This window comes from Pelobates fuscus, chromosome 4, assembly GCF_036172605.1.
Source record: "Pelobates fuscus isolate aPelFus1 chromosome 4, aPelFus1.pri, whole genome shotgun sequence".
Lineage (NCBI taxonomy): Eukaryota > Metazoa > Chordata > Amphibia > Anura > Pelobatidae > Pelobates > Pelobates fuscus.
This window is the reverse complement of record NC_086320.1, coordinates 32,115,404-32,136,026: the sequence shown is the minus strand read 5'-3', so window position 1 is coordinate 32,136,026 and position 20,623 is coordinate 32,115,404. Positions and strand designations below refer to the sequence as shown.

The 20,623-nt window shown below is 39.3% G+C and overlaps 1 protein-coding gene across 1 annotated transcript in view; it reads right to left on the bottom strand.

Moving 5' to 3' along the window:
• ADCY8 (adenylate cyclase 8) overlaps positions 1 to 20,623 on the bottom strand; it is a 278,636-nt gene that overhangs the window by 145,387 nt on the left and 112,626 nt on the right. The window contains exon 3 of the mRNA XM_063451052.1: positions 1,839 to 1,969. Within this exon, the coding sequence (XP_063307122.1) occupies positions 1,839 to 1,969 (131 nt within the window). The remainder of the gene's footprint in view (positions 1 to 1,838; positions 1,970 to 20,623) is intronic.

Sequence of the window (20,623 nt, the reverse complement as noted above, 5' to 3'; positions counted from 1 at the left end):
TCGTGGTGGCCACCCCCAGAGAAGAGGGGTTTCCGCCGCCAGAGATGTCCTTTCCCCTAGTCTGAGCAATGCCGAAGTATTTCCCAAGTAGTGATCCAAAGCAGGTAGAGCGGTTCCCTCAATCACGAGACAAGGCTCTGTGTTGAGGGTAAGCAGGAACTGATTTGAATGGGACCACACACTGCCTTTTATGCGAATCCCCATGCAAGGGGTCTACAATAACACATTCCAGGGCATTCCCTACTGGACCTGAGAGGGGACAGATGCAAAGTACACAACATAATTATGTGTAGTGAGGTACCCCCTCAAGTACTATATCTCTGTATAGCGTAGATCTGAGTGCCCAACATATCCGAAAAGCGCTCAGATCCCACAAACGTAGCCAAATTGCCACCGGGGTATAAAAGAGTTCCATGAATTCAGCCTGTGCGGCCGGTCTCTTTCGGGAGTATGAAATATAACAATAAATGTGAGTAAACTGTTCGTGCATGCGCTACACCGTGTATATTGTTCAGGAGTTTGCTCCCACCGAACCAGATGAACACAGGTGGGCTTGGAAGTTCCAGCGGTGTTCGCTCCGTCGAGTGTCCGATAATAGTTCCATACACTCGACGACCAAACGCCGCTGGGTCCATTCGAAAACCAAGATGGTCGCCACCTCGTGTTCAGCCATATGAACGACAGCCACCCAGCCGACCACTTAGAATGTTGAACTGATTGCGGTTTGCGAAGGTGTTAGTGAGGTCAAGTGGGTTGTTCTGGGTGGTCCATGTGTTCAGTACTTTAATCGGTATACAAACCAAAAAGGGAAATCTGTTCGGTGGGGTTCATATACCGATCCAGTCAATGAAAAATAGTAATTTAGGAACAGGGGATATGTTAGAACTCACTATCACAGTTATTGCTGCAATATTATGGGCATTTATATCTGGTTCGTATGTGATACGGAACCCATTAAGGACTTTAATGACAGCTCCGTAACACATTTGGACCTTGTTGAAAAAGAGTTAAGACGGTTTATTTTGAGAAAACTAAAGTCAGTGCAGAAAGCAGCTGCAGTGCCACAAATGACTGATAGAAATAATATCAGCGCTGTTAAAATAGCTGGGACTCAAATAGTAAAAAGTGACGCCTAACTCAAAATCATATCTTTTACAGATATCAAATTATTATTTCTGAGAAATATGTGGGTGTCTTTAAAAACAGGCTTCTGATGCAAAAGGTCTCTCTTTACTTAATCTATATATATATATATATATATATATATATATATACACATTTAATTGCAGAGTGCAGCCAAGTTGGAGAGTTTTTTTTAAACAAAACTTGTCTGTTTTAGTCTATATGTTACAAGTTGGCTGACAAGCAGATGATTCATGATGACCCCACAGCAGCAGAGGGTCACTTTCACAATGATACTACAATCATAATGGGTACTGGTGTTGGCATCAAAGCTGAACTGCTGAGTCAGGTAAATTAAAGTGAAACTGTGTAATCTAGCAGCTCCTTAATTAATTTCAGACTTCTGCACTAGCCTGTGTGCACCAACTATAAGGCTTGAGAAAGACCAATGCTTGAGTCCAACAACTGCCTCTCATTAGTTTATACACAATAAAGAGATCAACTTTCTACACAGAGATTGCACCATTGTGAGTAAGCTAACTTCCTTTGGGTACCTATCTCATTGCACCTATCTCATTGCACCAGCCTTCAAAAACTGGTCCCATAATTCAACCTTAATGCACTTAAGCAAATACACGTCATACACCTACCTCACTACTAAACTCTGTACACCAAACCTCAGAGCCCCATCACGAATCACAAGTGTGTTGTCTTACCTGACATTTTCATAACGATGGATGTAAATCTTGTGGAACTGATGCTGCAGGTGTTCATCTTCTACATTGGTCATGTCATTGATCATTTCAAGTACAACAAATCGAGGTAATACAGAAAGGACCAGTCTTTCCTACAAATAAGAGAACAAAATATGGTAGTAGAGCTGATAATTGGTATAGGATCATTAAACAAATAATTCAATATTCTAATAAACCATTATATAGCCCAGTAGTGGTCTTCAAACATTTACCAGGGATAGAGAAAGTAATACTGTCTTGGTGGGGTATGGACAGTGTTCTTTTAATCTAAAGAACAAGTGAAAATATTCCACTGGCTTTTTACCAAAAGGGTGCACCCCATTCCTCCATTACTGAGTGTAATACGGAATGAACAACACCAGCAAGAAAAGGGGCCCATGTCTGCAGAAGAACAAATGAACCCCTCATTTCCTGTTGGATAAAAGATGAGGGAGCCGAGATTTAATCTTTATTGCAATAGGCCATTGCACATTCACCTCAAGAGTCCAGTAGTTTCCGTTTATCAAACCCATATATAGTTTGCCCTAAGTGAGGTAGGACCAACCATCCAGAGGACTAGAGTGTCATCAGAAAATGCACTGATCAACACCTGCTAACCTTCAACTATCCAGGAACACAGACAAATGCATTAAAGATTACTAGACCAGAGATAAAAGATAGGAATAGATATATTTAAAGGGTGAGGAAGATGTCAACAAGATATTAGAAGAGAGGTGAAAAAAAATCTGGGTTGGAGAAAGAAAGGTGGAAAGAGAATAAAGCTGGAGGATGATGGGGGGGGGGGGGGGGGATATCTAAGGGTACAAAGAAATAGAATTGTAGAAAAATTTGATTGAGCCAGTTCTATAGAAGCAAAATCCTTTTAATTGAAACAAATCAATTTTCCAGGGCAAATAGTTAGTTTGGGTGTGGAATAAAATAATTTGGATTGGGACAAACTGGCTCAAATGAGTTTTTGCAAAGTCTACTCAGAAGGTTGAATACGTTGAAGTGCAAAGTTTCTGACTTTGTGTTCTATACTGTAATGTTACAATTTCATGTGATTTGAGTGCGTACACCGTAATTTGTTTCTGTGTTATGACACTCTGTTTTGATACTTAAATTTTGAGCACGTTTTTAAATCAGACTTGTTTCCCCGAGGCTTGTGCAGGTTTGGTGTCTAGGAAACCGATCCCACTCATGTCTAATTATAATCGATTTTCATGTCAACAAAACTGATGAATCCTACAGCATCTGCGTAGCCTTACATAACACAAGTATTATACTACTGTTCAGTACCTAGAGTACTCGCCGAGATATCTAAATACATTATAAATATATATATATCATTTTAAACTGTAACAGAATAAAACAGTCCAATATATATCATAAATTGTTGCAATGGCACCTTTCACTGCTTCAAATCTGCATTTAAAATAACATAACAATACAACATAAATGTAGTAAATGGTTAATCGGAACACACTATGCATTTACTCGACTTTCAAGATAAGAGCTAAACTAAAAATTCCAATTTTTAGATTACCGGTAATTGCAAAAGATACATCTGTTGAATCTCCCAGCTTTTCTCCAGTGTTTTGATATATATGCAAATGCAGAGAAGATGAATACGGAAAAGCCGATTTTATGCAAGATTTCGAAAACTGTATTTTTTGGCAAATATTCAGGCACGAAACTGCTGGCTTAATTTATCACTTAATTTATCACTGGGTTGGTTCTCAAATCCATCTTGTGTGCTTGAGGACATTCATATACACAACTTCCAGAAGGACATATTTTCCATTATCATGGTTCGAACTACATTAGGAAATCTTACAACACTGTTGCATAATTACGAAAAGTGATCTCCTTAGATTTGTAATGCTTTCAGTCCTTCATCATTTCAGCCAATAACTACACCATCACAGTTTCTGTTCTCTAAAAAATATTTCGATATAAAGGATGTAATGTGCAAGTCTTTATTTTTTATAACCTGATCTTTTTATCTGTTGGAAAAGTTCAGGACTGGTGTCAGTGCGCACAAGTAAACACCGTAGAATGGAAAATCATTTGTGGATACATCTTTGTTTAATATAAACTTTCTATGAAGTTGAAGCAACTGAACATTAAATGACCACTCTAGTGGCAGGAAAACATACTCGTTTTCCTGGCACTATAGTGCCCTGAGAGTGTCCCCACCCTCAGGGTCCCCCTCCCGCCCGGCTCTGGAAAGGGGAAAAGGGGTAAAACGTACCTTTTTCCAGCGCTGGGCGGGGAGATCTCTGCCTCCTCTCCTCCTCCATTCCGCCCCGTCGGCTGAATGCGCACGCGCGGCAAGAGCTGCGCGCACATTCAGCCGGTCGCATAGGAAAGCATTTACAATGCTTTCCTATGGACGCTTGCGTGCTCTCACTGTGATTTTCACAGCGAGAATCACGCAAGCGCCTCTAGCGGCTGTCAATGAGACAGCCACTAGAGGATTTGGGGGAAGGCTTAACCCTTATATAAACATAGCAGTTTCTCTGAAACTGCTATGTTTATAAAAAAAAAAAATGGGTTAACTCTAGCTGGATCTGGCACCCAGACCACTTCATTAAGCTGAAGTGGTCTGTGTGCCTAGAGTGGTCCTTTAACTGAGAGCGGTGATATTGATAAGATCAAAATATGCAAGGCTTGAACCCAAAACACAACTTTGTGATAACTCTCCAAAGCCCCAAATCTGCCCCCCTCCCGAACACCACAGTCTAAAAACACATGCAAAATACACACATATAAAGCATGAAGATATACACATTCACAAATTCATAACAAATACATAGATACACATACACACACAGGCAGACATACAATACAAATAAAATATTGGTTCATATCTTCCAACCTGCACTGGAAGGAGAGGGTTTGTGTTCTGTGTAGGTAGTAGAGGGATTGCCTATATATTGTCATTCCACTTTGAGACATATGCCCTTTTGTGGTCTTCAACTATTCTCTTCTAGTATTCTGGTCTCTCCAATAAAACCTTGGCATATCTTGCCGATTAGTGTCTTTCTTTATCTTCATACTCTTGTCTATAACATTAAAGGGATCCTATAGTGCCAGGAAAACAAACCTGTGTGTCCCCCTCCCTTGCGCCCCCCCCCCCACCCCTCCTGCGATGCTGAAGAGGTTCAAACCCCTTCAGCCACTTTCCTGAATCCAGCACCAATGTCCCTCAAAGCTGGGTCAAGCTCCGACCACACTCCTCCCCCGCCGATGTCAGCCGGCGGGGGGAGACCTAATGCACATGCGCGGCAAATGGCCACGGGCGCATTAGTCCTCCCTATAGGAAAGCATTATTTGATGCTTTCCTATGGGGAAAATCTGATGCTGGAGGTCCATGAGGATGTCCAGTGTCAGATAGAGGACCAAAGGTCCCCCCCCCCCCCCCCCCCCAGCCACTGAGGGCAGACTTAGAGCTGCAATGTAAACATTGCAGTTCTCTGGAACTGCAGTGTTTAACATTGCAGCACTAAGTTCAAAATGGACACAGCACCCAGTCCACTTCAATTAGCTTAAGTGGTCTTGGTGCCTACAGTGTCCCATTAAGCCCGACCACCTCTAAATACTGATTATATGTCCTGTCCCATAAGAGATGGAACTCCTAACCAACCCTGACACTACCTGGTCAAAGCTATTTGGGATAATGAACACCACATTTAGGGCTGTGGACTCTCAAACTCCACCATTAATGTTCCTAACTGTGAGTTCTGTTTTCAAGCATTAGAAGGTATCTGAACAGCACCATCCAAGGCACACAACTCCCATCACTGGAAGTCTATTTGTAGTTTGCTTTCTGTTCCACATTTTTTTTTGGTTTTGTTTATCACACGTATACTTTAAATTTCATGTAAGTTATTCATACATAAAAAAATAGTGACACTGTGCACTGATGTAATATTACATGAAATATATATATATATTGTAAATCTTTCTTTTTGACGTGCATGAATACAACATCAATATTGCTCAATGACAATCTATTAATCAATAAAGAAGGTGATATCCAGCAGGTAAAATATATATTTTTTTAAATATAACAAGAATTGCACCATGCATAGAAGTTACGTTATAACCAAAGAAAAGGACAGTCAAGCTTAACATTTGCACTGGGTGCCGGGTCAGCAAGCATTATGTTCATAAAGCTACATAAGTATATCTCAGTTGGTAAATTCCCCGACTACAGAGCCTGTTCAAAAAGGCAAAATCACAAGTTCAAATACCACCAATTGGGCAATAATAATATCTACTATTATTCAGCTGCAGATTTGGGAAATTCCAAGAGCATATGCTGAAAAGTGCTTTGAGTCTCACTGGGAGAAAGGTGCTATATAACTACTAGCTGTTCTTCTTATTATACCGGTGGGATTCCTGCAGCTTTGAATTGGATCTGGGTATGGATCTCTAGCTATCCAATTCCCATCAAAGGCTGCCCACGGTAAACCCAAGTAAGTTTAATGTTGTGATTCAGCTCGCGGTGTCACCTGATGCAATGGTTTGTATGGCCTTCATGATCTCTTAATGGTAGACGTTCCTGCTGCCCTGTAGGCCTCGTAGCGTGCTCAGAGTAAGCTCCAGCTCTCGTGGCGCTGGAGTAGTAGACTCCCTTTATTGTTGGACAAGGGTAAGTCTGCCAATCACAAGCAGTAATGTGAAGGCTGCAAATAGTGGATATTCGATAAAATTAATACATTTAGCTAATTTCTCCCTGAGCTTTTTTGAGATGCATCTGGCCAGCTCTGCAGTTAGCCTCTTCCTCCCTATATCAAATATTTTCTTTCTTTTTTATAACATAATATCACCCTTCTATTGTCAGGAATACAGTGTATTTTGCAACATGCTTCATTATTAAATCTTTTACATGGAGAATCAAATGAAGCCTAGATATTGTGAAACATGTCTGAACCAGTGTATGGGGATCCACAGCAGCTCATTTATGTACAATATAGACTGCTAAATAGACTTGATTTCATACCAGTTTTGTATTATATAACGCACAGTTTATACATAGCCAAGCAAAGGTATAAAATAAAGATCAGCTTTACCTGTGCTTTTATATCAAGATTCACATTATTCCCACATGGACCACAGTGGTCTGAGCTTTAATATAGGGAGCCTCATTGGATGAACCTTGTTAATATTTATTGTAATTATTACATTTTACAAAGAGACCCACAACAGCCCAAACGTGCCATTGAAGATAGCATTAGTCTAGACTTGTAAATTGATAAACCATCAGCCTTAGCTAGATGTTCTGCACAAAGATTATGGAGTAATATGATACAGGTACAGGCAAGGTGAGTACAAAACGTGTGTGTGTGATGCAGGAGACAATGTGGGTGCAAATAGTAAGAAAAGTGATAGAAACAGAGAAAGTCACTAACCCTTCAGGTTATTGGGTGCGAAGTTAGGAATCAACCAGACAATTATTAAAATGTCTGGACTATGCTGACAGATAATTACTAATAAGAGACAGGTAATGAGCTACAATAAATATTTTACTATACATTTTCAGCTTTAAAAAATATATTAATCCTTTATGTCAAAGTTTTTTTAGGGTGGCAGTTTTACTTTAATATCAATAAAACTAACTGGCAGTCAGAGATTTTATTACACGGGAATATAATAAGCATGCGCAAACCCCCAATTCTATGCTAGATGTTAAGAAGGTAGATAGATAAAAAAAGAACTTTGAGAAATTTCAATTTTTTGAGCATACCCCTCCTCACAGATATCTCTAGGTGAATAGCCCCTCTTCCTAACACCAATTCTAAAGTCTAAATTCGGATGGAATTTAATGTCAATTTTTAATCTTAAATGCATTTTTAGCACAGTTTATTGGTTTGTATGTTCTGCCTTGAAACCCTCTAATGTGTTGTGTTGTGCTGTATAATATTGATTGATTCGTTTTAATCACAAGAAATCAAAATGATTTTTTTTCTGTGCATAAATTGATTTGGTGGTATCTCCTGAAAGGAACGAAGCAGGAAAGCAGGAAACACTTGAGAATACTTGGAGAATATTTCCACACTTAATAAAACCATTTACTGCATGTTTTTATTAATACAGCAAATGATACACTGTGTTCACCTATGCAATATAATCCCAAGCTTTCATGAATCGAGGACGAGTTATGTCAAGTCTCCAGAGGAAATAAAATTCGTACATTATTGAAAACAAAAAAAAGCTTCACAAACCCCTCTGTATCTTCTTTTCTATCGCATCTGATATAAATCCGGCCTTATGCTATTCATTCGCAGATCAAAGCTTAAATCCACTCGGATAAGGGCATGTATTGCACATATGGATGCTGAATATTGCATGATTTTACCATCTTTTTGCATCGGTTAAAAGTCTCAGGGATCAAAAGGATATGTCCACTATAATTACATTAATTTATCATTAGAGATGTCCCGAACAGTTCGCCGGGAACAGTTCGCCGGCGAACATAGCTTGTTCGCGGTCGCCGCGGCAGGCGAACATATGCGATGTTCGGTCCGCCCCCTATTTGTCATCATTGAGCAAACTTTGACCCTGTACCTCACAGTCAGCAGACACATTCCAGCCAATCAGCAGCAGACCCTCCCTCCCAGACCCTCCCACCTCCATGACGAATAGGGGGCGGACCGAACATTGCATATGTTCGCCCGCCGCAGTCGACCGCGAACAAGCTATGTTCGCCGGCGAACAGTTCCCAGCGAACTGTTCGGGACATCTCTATTTATCATGACTTAAAAAATTATTCGGAATGTTTAATGTAAAAATAAATTACTTGTTTTTGGAGGAATAATTTACACAAACATGACATGTTAATTTACACATGTCACATTCCCTCAACATACAGTGGGGTAGTTTAGGAAATCATGCTTAGATTAAGGTGCATGGTTTATGTATTCCTAGTCTTTTGAATGTGTAATGTATTTTGGTATTCTAGATGTACAAGCCAAATGATTAGATAACCAGCTCAACTTGGAATGAACACCAATTGCTGACAATGCTCGAGGGCTCTACAGCAATCCATTTAAATATTCACGTGCTAAAGAATAGGCTGTTTAGGCCTAATATAATTAGTCTTTCATTACCAATTTTGAAATATTGATGTCATTTATTTTATGATAAAAACAAAACAAATATTTAATTATGTTTTTCTGTCTTATTTCACGAAGCTACAGACTAACAACCTTTTGGAAAGCGATTACTATGAGATTAGCCAATAATTCAGTGCCTCTTTGTTTCAAGGTGAGACAAAATATGAAGCAAGAAGAAACCATTTGCAAGTTTAAACATATGTCCATTTTTTGCATTTTTTTTGGCTTTGAATAAGACACATGTTTTGTTTGGAACTAAATGCTGTTTGCTGGAGAAAAGGAGACATTGAGGTTTACTCTTCTCAAATATGAACTTGTTTAGGCAGAGCACTGTTCTCATATGTCATACATGTTAAATGCTTAACTGTTTCCTATTGTACAGCGCTGCAGAATATGTTGGAACTACATAAATAATTGTCAAATTCTCCCTCTTTCGCTCAGTTATCTCCCCTGCAAGGAACTGTACTATCTTTGTACTCTTGCATATTTAAGTGGTGTAATAGAAGTTCACGTCACAGTGTGGGATGCTACACAGATCTTTTCATACACATGTAAGAAATGTCAAAGACGTCTACTGTACATCTTGCACAAACATGCCTTTGCCCATCTGACAAAAAGTGACGGCATTGTCTACTTTGTCCAATGTCTCTCTTTTGATTGCGTTGATATTTCACTGGAATTTAAACACAATATACAGGAGGCTTTTCATTTAGATACCTGAAAAACTGAGAATTAATAGGTCTGCTTCCAGATGAAGATGCCAGAAGCTAACGATGTAATTGAGTGAAACCGTATGAAAGTAAAATAGTAATTCAGTTTAAAAGACAACTCCAGGCCCATTACATTCAACCTTCATATGTCCTTGTTGCTGCTGTTCCACAAAAACGAAACCCATTCAATCATGGTGCAAAACGATGTCTCCGCGGATCAAAAAGAGATTCTTAATAATATCTGTATTAACTATTATAGTCTTGCTTACATTATTTGACAAAATATAAATTCTGACCAATTTGAATGGCATAACCTCTGTATGCAACAATATCCAGATCTTATTATATTTACTGTAAAGAATCCTCGTGCAGGTAAAATTCTCTATGATAATGTTTCATTGGTTCCCCTTATATACATCGTGCATTCCATTGAAGTAACAGATGTGGAGAGTGTTATTACTAAAATGTTATCGTACTGTATCTCCTCTAAGATACATTTTCTTCTGGTGTAGGTATATGTACATTTTCAAACGATTCCATACAATTTTGTTCTGCCGTCTGTACCGTAAGTTTTCCATTTAAATAAAGCTCTTAAAAATTGGCAACATTTTCAAAGTGTGGTCTTAGAATTAATTTAAAAAAAATAAAAATTTTATTTTCACCGTGTGAGTCAATGTCTCTTTTTATATGTGACAATATTCAAACGCTATTACAGTGGACCTCTGGACTGGAGTTTACATATAAATTTCTGTCTGTCCAGCACTCTTAAAACATTTAATTAAGAACATTTATGGAGAAGGCAACATATTTCTGAATATCTGAATATAACATATGATATCCCAGACCAGGGGTAGGCAACCTTCAGCAGTCCAGTAGGCAACCTTTGGAACTCCAGATGTTGTGGACTACATTACCCATAATACTCTTACAGCCACAACGCTGGCGCAGAATTAGAGGACATGTAGTCCACAACATCTGGTGTACCGAAGGTTGCCTACCCCTGTCCAAAAAATCCTCAGTTAATAGATAGATAGGTTTGATTTGGTTCACAGATCAAGAGAAACAAATGGATAGATGGAAAAAAGAGCTGTAACAGTACAAAAAAATTAAAATCTAGATTAATATTGTTTACATTTATTAAATATATAACTACAGATTTTCTTAAACTGCTTCACCTTTTTATTATCCCTCTACAGGTCACTTCTCATTTTATCCATGAATACAATCTACATTGTCCCCATCAGTTGTCTCTAAATTTGGCAACATGGAGGATTTCGAGTCACGAATAAAACATGCTCATCCATTGAGCGATTTGTATGGTTCATGATTTGGCTTTATTTCGTCTCGGAGTTCAGGAATTTGTACAATCACCTGATCGTACCAGATTTGGACTATAGATAGATAGATGGATGGATGGATGGATGGATGGATGATAGATGGATGATAGATAGATAGACTGATAGATAGAGAGATAGATAGATAGATAGATAGACAGATATATAGACAGACAGACAGACTGATAAATAGATAGATAGATATACAGATAAATAGACAGACAGACTGATAAATAGATAGATAAATAGATAGATAGAGAGAGAAAGAGAGAGAGATGATAGATTGATAGGAAGATAGATAGACAGATAGATATATAGACAGACAGACAGACAGACAGACAGACAGATAGATAGATAGACAGATAGATAGATAGATAGATAGATGGATAGATGGATGGATAGATGGATGGATAGATGGATGGATAGATAGATAGATAGTGGATAGATAGACAGACAGACAGACAGATAGATAGATAGATAGATAGATAGATAGATAGATAGATAATATAAATGATATACAGACAGAAGAAGCTCCATGATACACTTACTTTACTCTTTTAACCAGCTATTCTCAGTCAATGGGCATTGCTCTGCCAAAGTGGTGGGAGCCCTGCTTTCCTTATGCACAGCCCCAGACCTGCATTGTAGCAGGTGGCATATGTTAAAATACTTAAAAAATCCCTTTGTCCTACTAATAGTGAAAAGAGGCTAGTTACAGTAAGTGTCTTCTTTAAGGCTGGCAAAAGACTGGCAATGTGGCTTTATCTAGTAAGTTCCGCAGTTCCTGAGGTCTAGTCCCTCTCCAAACCATAGCCAACAGTCTAGCCATTGATCTAGCTAGCAAAAAGGACAGTGCAATGCCAGGTTGTATTCTATTGGAAAGCAAACAAGTAGATTTATTATATATTCATTAGGTAAATACATTTTCCCCACATACGGTAATATATTATTATTACATTTGATAAAGTGTCAGCATACTCTGCAGTGCTGTACAATAGGTGGACTAACTAACAAATAGCTGAAACGAGAAAGTTTGAATGTACAGGAACAGACGGTGCTGGGGACCCTGCATTTTAATTCTCATGTAGTCATAAGTCTGATTGCACATCACAAAACAAACAAACAATCGATAGCTTGGCATAATGGTTGCTGAAAAAAGCTTTCGACAAAAGCACTGGTTCTTAATATGTAGTTGATTTTTTTCAATTTCAGGCAGACACGTCACTTACAGCACATGGACCTTAAAAACATCTTACAAACAAAACACAAATGAAATGATCCAGCCGTGATTTATTGCACGCACAGGAATCCTTTGTCACGTTAGCACTCAAACATTTACTTGAATCAAAACTCTTTTTTTCCTCATTTATAAGAAGGACAATGATAGATAAAGGCAATTCACGTAATGCATATCAGCAATGTTGTCACATATACATCTGCTGAGAACTATTTATTCGTGTTAGCATTTTAAATCTTAAAAAGGGCAGGGAACCCCTTAAAGAGGAACTCTCACTCCCCTGGATTTTAAATATTGGGTATGTGTATGTGAAAAGTAAAATTAAATGTACAAATTCTCACTTCCTTATCATGCATCTCCGTGCCTCCATCTTAGCTCCATGACAGTCGTTGTTATAAGCTCTGTCCTTTGCACTGGGAACCTGCAATTTTTAATTGGGTTCCTAAATCACAGACTGTCACGTGCATCAGTTAACAGGAGACTAACTAACGGCAATACGTAATGTTATATGAAAAGTGATACTTTCTGTTCTGAGACTCCTATGATTGGTTATTGTTTCCGTTGATGTATACACCCCTAGACAAACTGTTTTTTATATATACGATGTACGATGCATTAAACCTTTGAATGCCTATTGATAATCCATCTGAGTGGTGTTCATTGAGTATTCCCAGCAGTTCATTACACGGAGACAAGGAAAGCAGAAACGTATTAGTTAATAAGTCCATGGCAGCATAAGAGTTTCCAGTAGACATGTGCATTCGTTTTCGTACGAATACAATTTCGTCCGAAAATTCAGTTGTTTTTTTTAATGTCCCCCCAGGTCCCCACTCATGACCGGCGGGTGGGGACCACAAATATTAAAGTGACTAGGGGTCCCCAATAAAAATACCCTATCTACCCCCTCACCCTAATAATAGTGTGGGGGGGGGGGGCAATAAATTAACCCTTTAAAATAAAATAAAATGTCATACTTACCATTTGATGTATTCTTTCTTCTTTTCTTTTCTTTCTTCCCCCCTTATTAATTAATTAATTAATTTAATTAACTATGTCCTCACCCCCCCCCCATTTTAGTTATTTGTATTCCACAGGGAACGTGTGCCAGGAAGCAATAGCTGCCCAGTCATTAGTAGTTTTAAATGACAGCAAGCAAACACTGACTGCTCGCTGTTTAGGCGACATGCCCCTACTCATGGCATACCACAGGTAGGGGCATTCAGGAGGACTTAACCTCCTTTTTTTATCAATATTGGGGTCGTAGTGACCCCCATACTGATTTATATTTAGTTTTATGACATTGTCGTTTAAAGCCGGATATAAATGTATCCTATATAGAAGTGTTAGAGCTACGTTAAGAGTACGTGTAAAAAGTAGCTATTTAGACCTAAATAGCTACTTTTTCATATTGCAACATTGTTATAGTTTTTGCTATTACTTTTTGCTACATGTACTCTTACTGTAGCTCTCTATCATTTCTATATAAAATACAGATTTTTATATCCAGTTTTAAATGACAGCAAGCAGTCACTGGCTGCTCACTATTTAGGTGACATGCGCTGGAGGATGTAACCTGTGCCAGGCCCCCCTTTAATACACTATTGACTGGGCAGCAATAGCTGCCCAGTCACTAGTAGTTTTAAAATTGTTTAGGTGACATAGCCCTACTCACAGCATGCCGCGAGTTGGGACATGCGGGGCGATTTAACCTCTCTTTTATTAACCCCTTAAGGACACATGACGGAAATATCGTAATATTCCCTTTTATTCCAGAAGTTGTGTCCTTAAGGGGTTAATATGGGGGTCAGAGTGACCCCCATACTGATTTATATTTAGTATTAAATGACAGCGAACAGCCATTTAGGCGACATGCCCCCTACCCATGTCATGCCGTGAGTAGGGGCATGTGGGAGGATTTAACCTCCCTTTTATTAACATGGGGGTCATAGTGACCCTCATACTGATTGAAATGTAATTTGAAATTACTGTTTAAGCAACATTCCCCTACTCGCGGCATGCAAGAGAATTTAACCTCCCTTTTATTAACATGGGGGTCATAGTGACCCGCATACTGATTGAAATGTAATTTGAAATGACTGTTTAAGCAACATTCCCCTACTCGCGGCATGCAAGAGAATTTAACCTCCCTTTTATTAATATGGGGGTCATAGTTATTTATTTCAAGGAGGGAGCTGGTAACGCTGCCGGCTCCCTGTTTGCTTTTTTTGGGGGCGCATGTGCAGTGCTGTTTTCATCCTAATGGACGAAAACAAAAACATTTTCTACAAATTTCGTTCAAAAATGAATAGTTTTGGGGAGGAAATTCGGGATTGACTAATTAAATTTTCATTTGGTACGAAATAATTTGTACGAAATGAAAATTTCACAGGTGCACATGTCTAGTTTCCAGACCCTGTTGTGATTTCCAGCCTAACAGCACTAGTAAATGATGACATATCCTGCTTTTCGTTGTGTTCACATTAAAGGGAAACTACAGTGCTAGGAAAACAAAACCCGCCGACACTCACACCCCTCTCCCCTTGGGTGCAGATGGGGTTAAAAACCCCTTCTGCCACTTACCTGATTCCAGTGCCGATGTCCCTCGGTGCTAGTTCAGGCTCCGCTACTCCGCCGCCAGCAGCCGACAGGGAAAGCTAATGCGCATGCACGGCAATCACCTCCCTCGCATTAGGACTATCCTAATAGGAAAAATTCTATAATGCTTTCCTATGGGGTTTTGGGTGGTCCCCATGCATATCATGAGGACGTCCAGTGTCAATAAGGCAACCGAAAGTCACCTAATGACCAGGATGTCCCTCTAGTGGCTATCTGGTAGACTACCACTAGAGGTGGAGTTAAACCTCTAATGTAATTATTATAATTTATCAAAAACTGCAATTATTACAATTGCAGGGTTAAGGCACCTGGGACACTGCACCCAGACCACTTCAATGAGCTGAAGGGGTTTGGGTGCTTATAGTGACCCTGTAAGTGCTGCCTAACTGACAATATATGGAACGACTAGTTTTATCAGTGCTAGTGTACTTACTGTATGTGAGCATTATAACCAAGTGCAGATATTAGTTTTACATTCTGATTTCATTTTTGGAAAATGTAATTCCTAAAAATGGCAATATCTATTAATCATTGGCGCGTTCCTGCATGTAACAAATTAGCATTTCTGCTTCTATGGTAATATTTTTAGTGGTAAAAGTTAAAGCACACGCCTGAAACAGATTTCAATATCATGCTGTGAGAAGGAATCGGATGTCATGCCGAGCTTTTAAATCTACCAAGCAAGAAATTAAAAGTACTACACTTTCTTGCTATATATACGCTAATGGCAAAAATAAGAACGTTGATTTGCCAAAAGCAGAACTGCTTCAAAATTACTTGAAAATCAACTTCAGAGTCTGACTACATACTCCAATAACTTACATCAAATCAAAACAAAATATGGACTTTGAAAGCAGTTATATATATTAATAGCACAACCCTAGCTACTTATTTATTATCCCAATGTCATTCCAAAAATATTGTCCATGATTCCAATAGATCCATTCTTATTATGTATTCATATCAGAACTAAAATACAGATTATAGAAAAGTAATTTATCCTAAATTCACTCTGTCCTAATAATCTCAAATTTTGCTCATCAACAAATATTTTGCGCTATCATATTAACCGACAGGAAAAAATATATACATGATTTAACTGCTAGTAAAGGTAGCTGACCCCGGGCAATTTATGGGAAAATTGACCATAGTGGGATCTCATTTCTCTATTTTATGGTAAATTGACAATTGGGCTCTTACTTCTTTTTCTACACTGCTCATAACGTCACAAAAACGTAAGACGGTAGAGAAATAATGAGCTCTGCTCTGACAATAAAAAATAAATAAATCCCGATTTGGTCTTAGCTACACATTACAGCAGGAAGCCATTATATTGTGCGATATGGTGCCATTTCCCTGACATTATCCTTAGTGCATGAATCATTACTCTACATTAAGCAATAAATAATGGTAGTCATGACATGCTTTTCTGCACTCAATCGGAAAAATGGAGAAACTATTGGATTTTCTAAATATTTGCATTATTTTGCCAACTCCTTATATAAAAAAATGTTTTTCTTCAATAATGTACACACACACGCGCCTATATACATACATACACACACATATATATATATATATACAGAGAGAGAGAATAGACACACATATCTATTTATCTACCTACCTACCTACCTATCTATCAGTACTTTAGATGTGCATTTCCTATCTGCTATTCAGTCACAGTTTAGATTTAATTTGTGACAACCTGTGAATATTTTGGCTATGTTCACTCCTATGTAATATTTTATTTTTCCTCAGTTTGGTAGTTTTCGTTGTACATTTATTCTGAAGAATCTGAATTTCTCCAATAAGTAACCTCTCTCTCCCTCTTTTTCTATTCATATAGAAGACAGGAGCACTGTAAATGTGTCTGCGTTCGTCGTTGCCATTTCACAGAATCGCAACACACACGATCTGTGGGAAACGGACTCGCTGTATTCCTTTTTTTATTTTGGCAACATTCCACTGTGTGTTCTATAAATGCCATCGCCATGGCAATCCCTGGAGACTGGTCTCCATAGAAACACCTGTAATTTGGAGGGGCTTCCTGGGGCACAGCAATCGTAGTTGTTGGCATGGCAGCTTTTGAAAGTGATCAAAAGTGTGTTGTAATTTAAATTTTAGGCGCAAGTGCACTGGAAAAATGGAGGTAATATATTAGAGTTTACAGGGCTCTTGTAAAAATGCCATCGTCTTACGTTGCATTTATCACGGCAACACAACGAGACTTCATTGTGTTCAAATATTAGCCTGGCTCTTTCCAACTTCGATAATAATACAATACTCCTTTGCCCTTGGTGCACTTTGAAAAGAACAATCAGATCTGTTCTGGGCTGAATCACTAAGCAGTGGGCTGTAGTGAGTTATAAGCAAGTTTCACAATTTTGCATAAAACTGATTTGCTGACAAACAATGTAAATTTCAGCTATTTTAACTAAAATGTAGAAAGTGATAAAAGTGAACAGAACATTTCTAAACATTCTGCCCTGTTTGCTAGAACCATCAAGCACTGCTATTATGTCACTTATAAACAAAATCTGTTCCCCAAACTATTTCTTCATATTCAGGCTAATTTACAAAAAGTGAGAATTACTGGTAATTCAAAACACATTTTAAATTTAGGGTAAAAAATAAAAAAATATATAAATAAAAATAATATTTATAATTCTATTTTGTCCTAAATTTAGAAAGTAACTTTGCATTCCTGGCAATTTTCACTTTCGTGAATAACCCTATAAGTCCTGAGTTTTAGTTAGTGCTGCACACTGTGTAACACTGCCCCAGGAAGCACCTCTAGTGGCCATCTAAGTTACAGTCACTATAGGTGTCCATAGGGAGCAATGTAAACACTGCCTTTTCTAAGAAATGGCAGTGTTTGCAGAGCTAAGGCTGCAGGGACATGCAATAGACATCAGAACCAGAACCAGCACATTAAGTTGTAGTTGTTCTGGGGACTATAGTGTTCATTTAGGGACAGAGGCAATTGTCCAAGCTCTGAAGCAAAACAAAACCTGGAATTTGTGCTAGATGTCTATTTAACCATAATATATCTAGTTCATGTTAATTGCACACACATTTATTAGATATCATTTTGAGAAGTAGGGCTTTCATTTCACCACAAATATTTATATATGAAAAATTACTTAATATGAATAAAATCTAAAAAAGTGTGAGAAATTAAGACATGTAGGTATTGCGTGGCATTTTACCTGCAAATGTCATAATAGTGTTAGTTTTACTGCAATAGAACACACATATGTGTATGCTGTCATGTCCAACGAGTACACAATGCCCCCCATGTATATGTTTCATAGTGTTTTGGTAAGATACAGGGTCAAATAAAGGGCTTGTACAGTTCAGTTTTTACACACTGAAATTTTACAGATTACGTTGCTGGGCCTTTAAATCCATGTGGCAGCCAAAGAATGAAAATGATTCCCATCATGGCATACAATTTGCAAAAGTAGACAACCCAGGGTATTCAAAATGGGGTATTTCCAGTCTGTTTTGTAGTAGCCACATAATCACAAACCCTGGCCAAAGTTAGCGTTCATGTTTGTTTTGTGCATTTTTCAAACAGAAACTGCACTTTCTTTGATGATATAACGGTCATTATAGGGTTTACTGCTCTAAAAAACTCATATTTGTGATCAGCGATGTCTCAAAAGTACAACAGTACAGCCCCATGCAAAGGTTTTATGGGGTTTTGGAAAGTTACAGGGTCACATTAAAGTCTCTGGATTTGCTGTCCGGGTTGTCAGGCAGTCCCCCCAATCTATGATTTAACATATCAGGCCATATTAACAATCATCTGATCCTTAGCAGGTGAACAGCACATATTAAATGGTTTCATTATTTATTTAGCAGAAATAACGCTAAAATGGAGAAGCCATGTGTAAAAAGTACACCTTTTGATCCAATAGCTCGTAGAACCACCTTTAGCAACTATAACTTGAAGTAATTGTTTTCTTTATGACTTTATCAGTCTCTCACATCGGTGTGGAGGAATTTTGGCTCACTCTTCTTTACAACGTTGCTTCAGTTCATTGAGGTTTTCTGGCACTTGTTCAAGCAAAGCTCTCTTAAGGTGGCACAGCATTTCATTCGGTTAAGATTTGGACTTTGGAGCTAGCCGCGATCGCGCATGGACGCCAGCTAGCTGAGCTCCGACATAGAGAGCAAGCAATCCGCAACCATCAGGCACCTACATCAATATGGGACACCCCAAACGAGCATCCACAACCTTCCACCCGTCAGGTAAACAAACGGGTGCAAAAACGGGCGCCCTGACGAAATATTTCAGGGATCAAGCCGACCAGCAAAACGAAGCTCTAGGCCCCAAAATGGCGGCGGATGACCTAGCGGACCTAATCCCGCCGCCATCTAGCCCTGCGACATCAGACAGCATGTCTCTAGCGACCGACAGGGACAAGGACCTGAAGGAAATCCTCAGAAACCTCCCCTGCAAGCAGGACCTGGCACACATGCTCCAGAAATTAGAGGTGACATTCCAAAAGAAAATGGACAACATCTCCACAGAGGTCAGACAGGTCAGTGAAAGGGTTAACTCCCTAGAAAATGAACATGACTGCACTAACACACAATTACAAGCCCTACAAAGCACAGTAGCAGCCCACAACACACAAATGGCAGCAATGTACAGGACATTGGACGACCTAGATAATAGGGGACGCCAAAATAATCTGAGGATTAAAGGCATACCCGAATCAGAGGGAGAAGACTTACCTGGCACCCTCCAAGAACTGTTTAACCTCATACTCCAACGAGAAACAACAGTGCCCATAACACTGGACAGAGCTCACAGGGCGCTCAAACCAAGAAATCTCACAAGTAACACCCCCAGAGACGTCATTTGCAGACTTCACTACTATAGCATAAAAGAAGATATACTCTGCAGTCTGCGCCAAACATCTCAACCCCTCCTGTACCATGGAACACCAGTGCAGATATACCCCGACCTGTCCTGGATGACCCTCCAAGCAAGATGAGTGATGAAACCACTCACAGATCTTCTACGCTCAAGAAATATACGATACAGGTGGGGTTTCCCGCTTGCCATCACAGCAGCGCACACTGAGACCACTGCAACACTCTCCTCTGCTGAAGATGTACAGTTGTTCACTTCAGCCTTAAACCTCCCGGACATATACCTCCCGGACTGGTACGGCCCACTCCAACCACCACCACAACAACATGCTATGCAGGGGCAAAGAGGACAGACACCATCAAAGAGGCGCCGCAATGAACAAACGACAAACCCGGAAGGTCACAGGCCACGTGCTGGCCCCTCGCCACACTAAAGAAACTTGCTCCATCGGCCACCAGTCACCACCCAATCCCCGCAGGAAAAACAAACAAAAAAAAGGATTACAATCATCGTTGAGACGATTTAACACAACACACTGTTACCAAATTTTGAGACGTTAAAGAAAGGACTGGGCCACAGGACTTTGCACGTTATATATTTCGGCCAGAATATTTACCCACCTCAAAGATACCAGGGGAACAACACCGCACTCTTCACCCTCACGAAAGAAGACACCCACAGACATTACACCACTGGGCCAAACAACACAGGACTTTAAAACCTGTCCCAACGCCACAAGAACAGGCATGGACCCTTTACTTCCGGAATGACACATAGGCTACCTTTGACTCTCACTATGTTTGAATTACAGAGAAGGCCACACCGATGGCCTGGGCCCTCACAAGACTGAGCCCACCC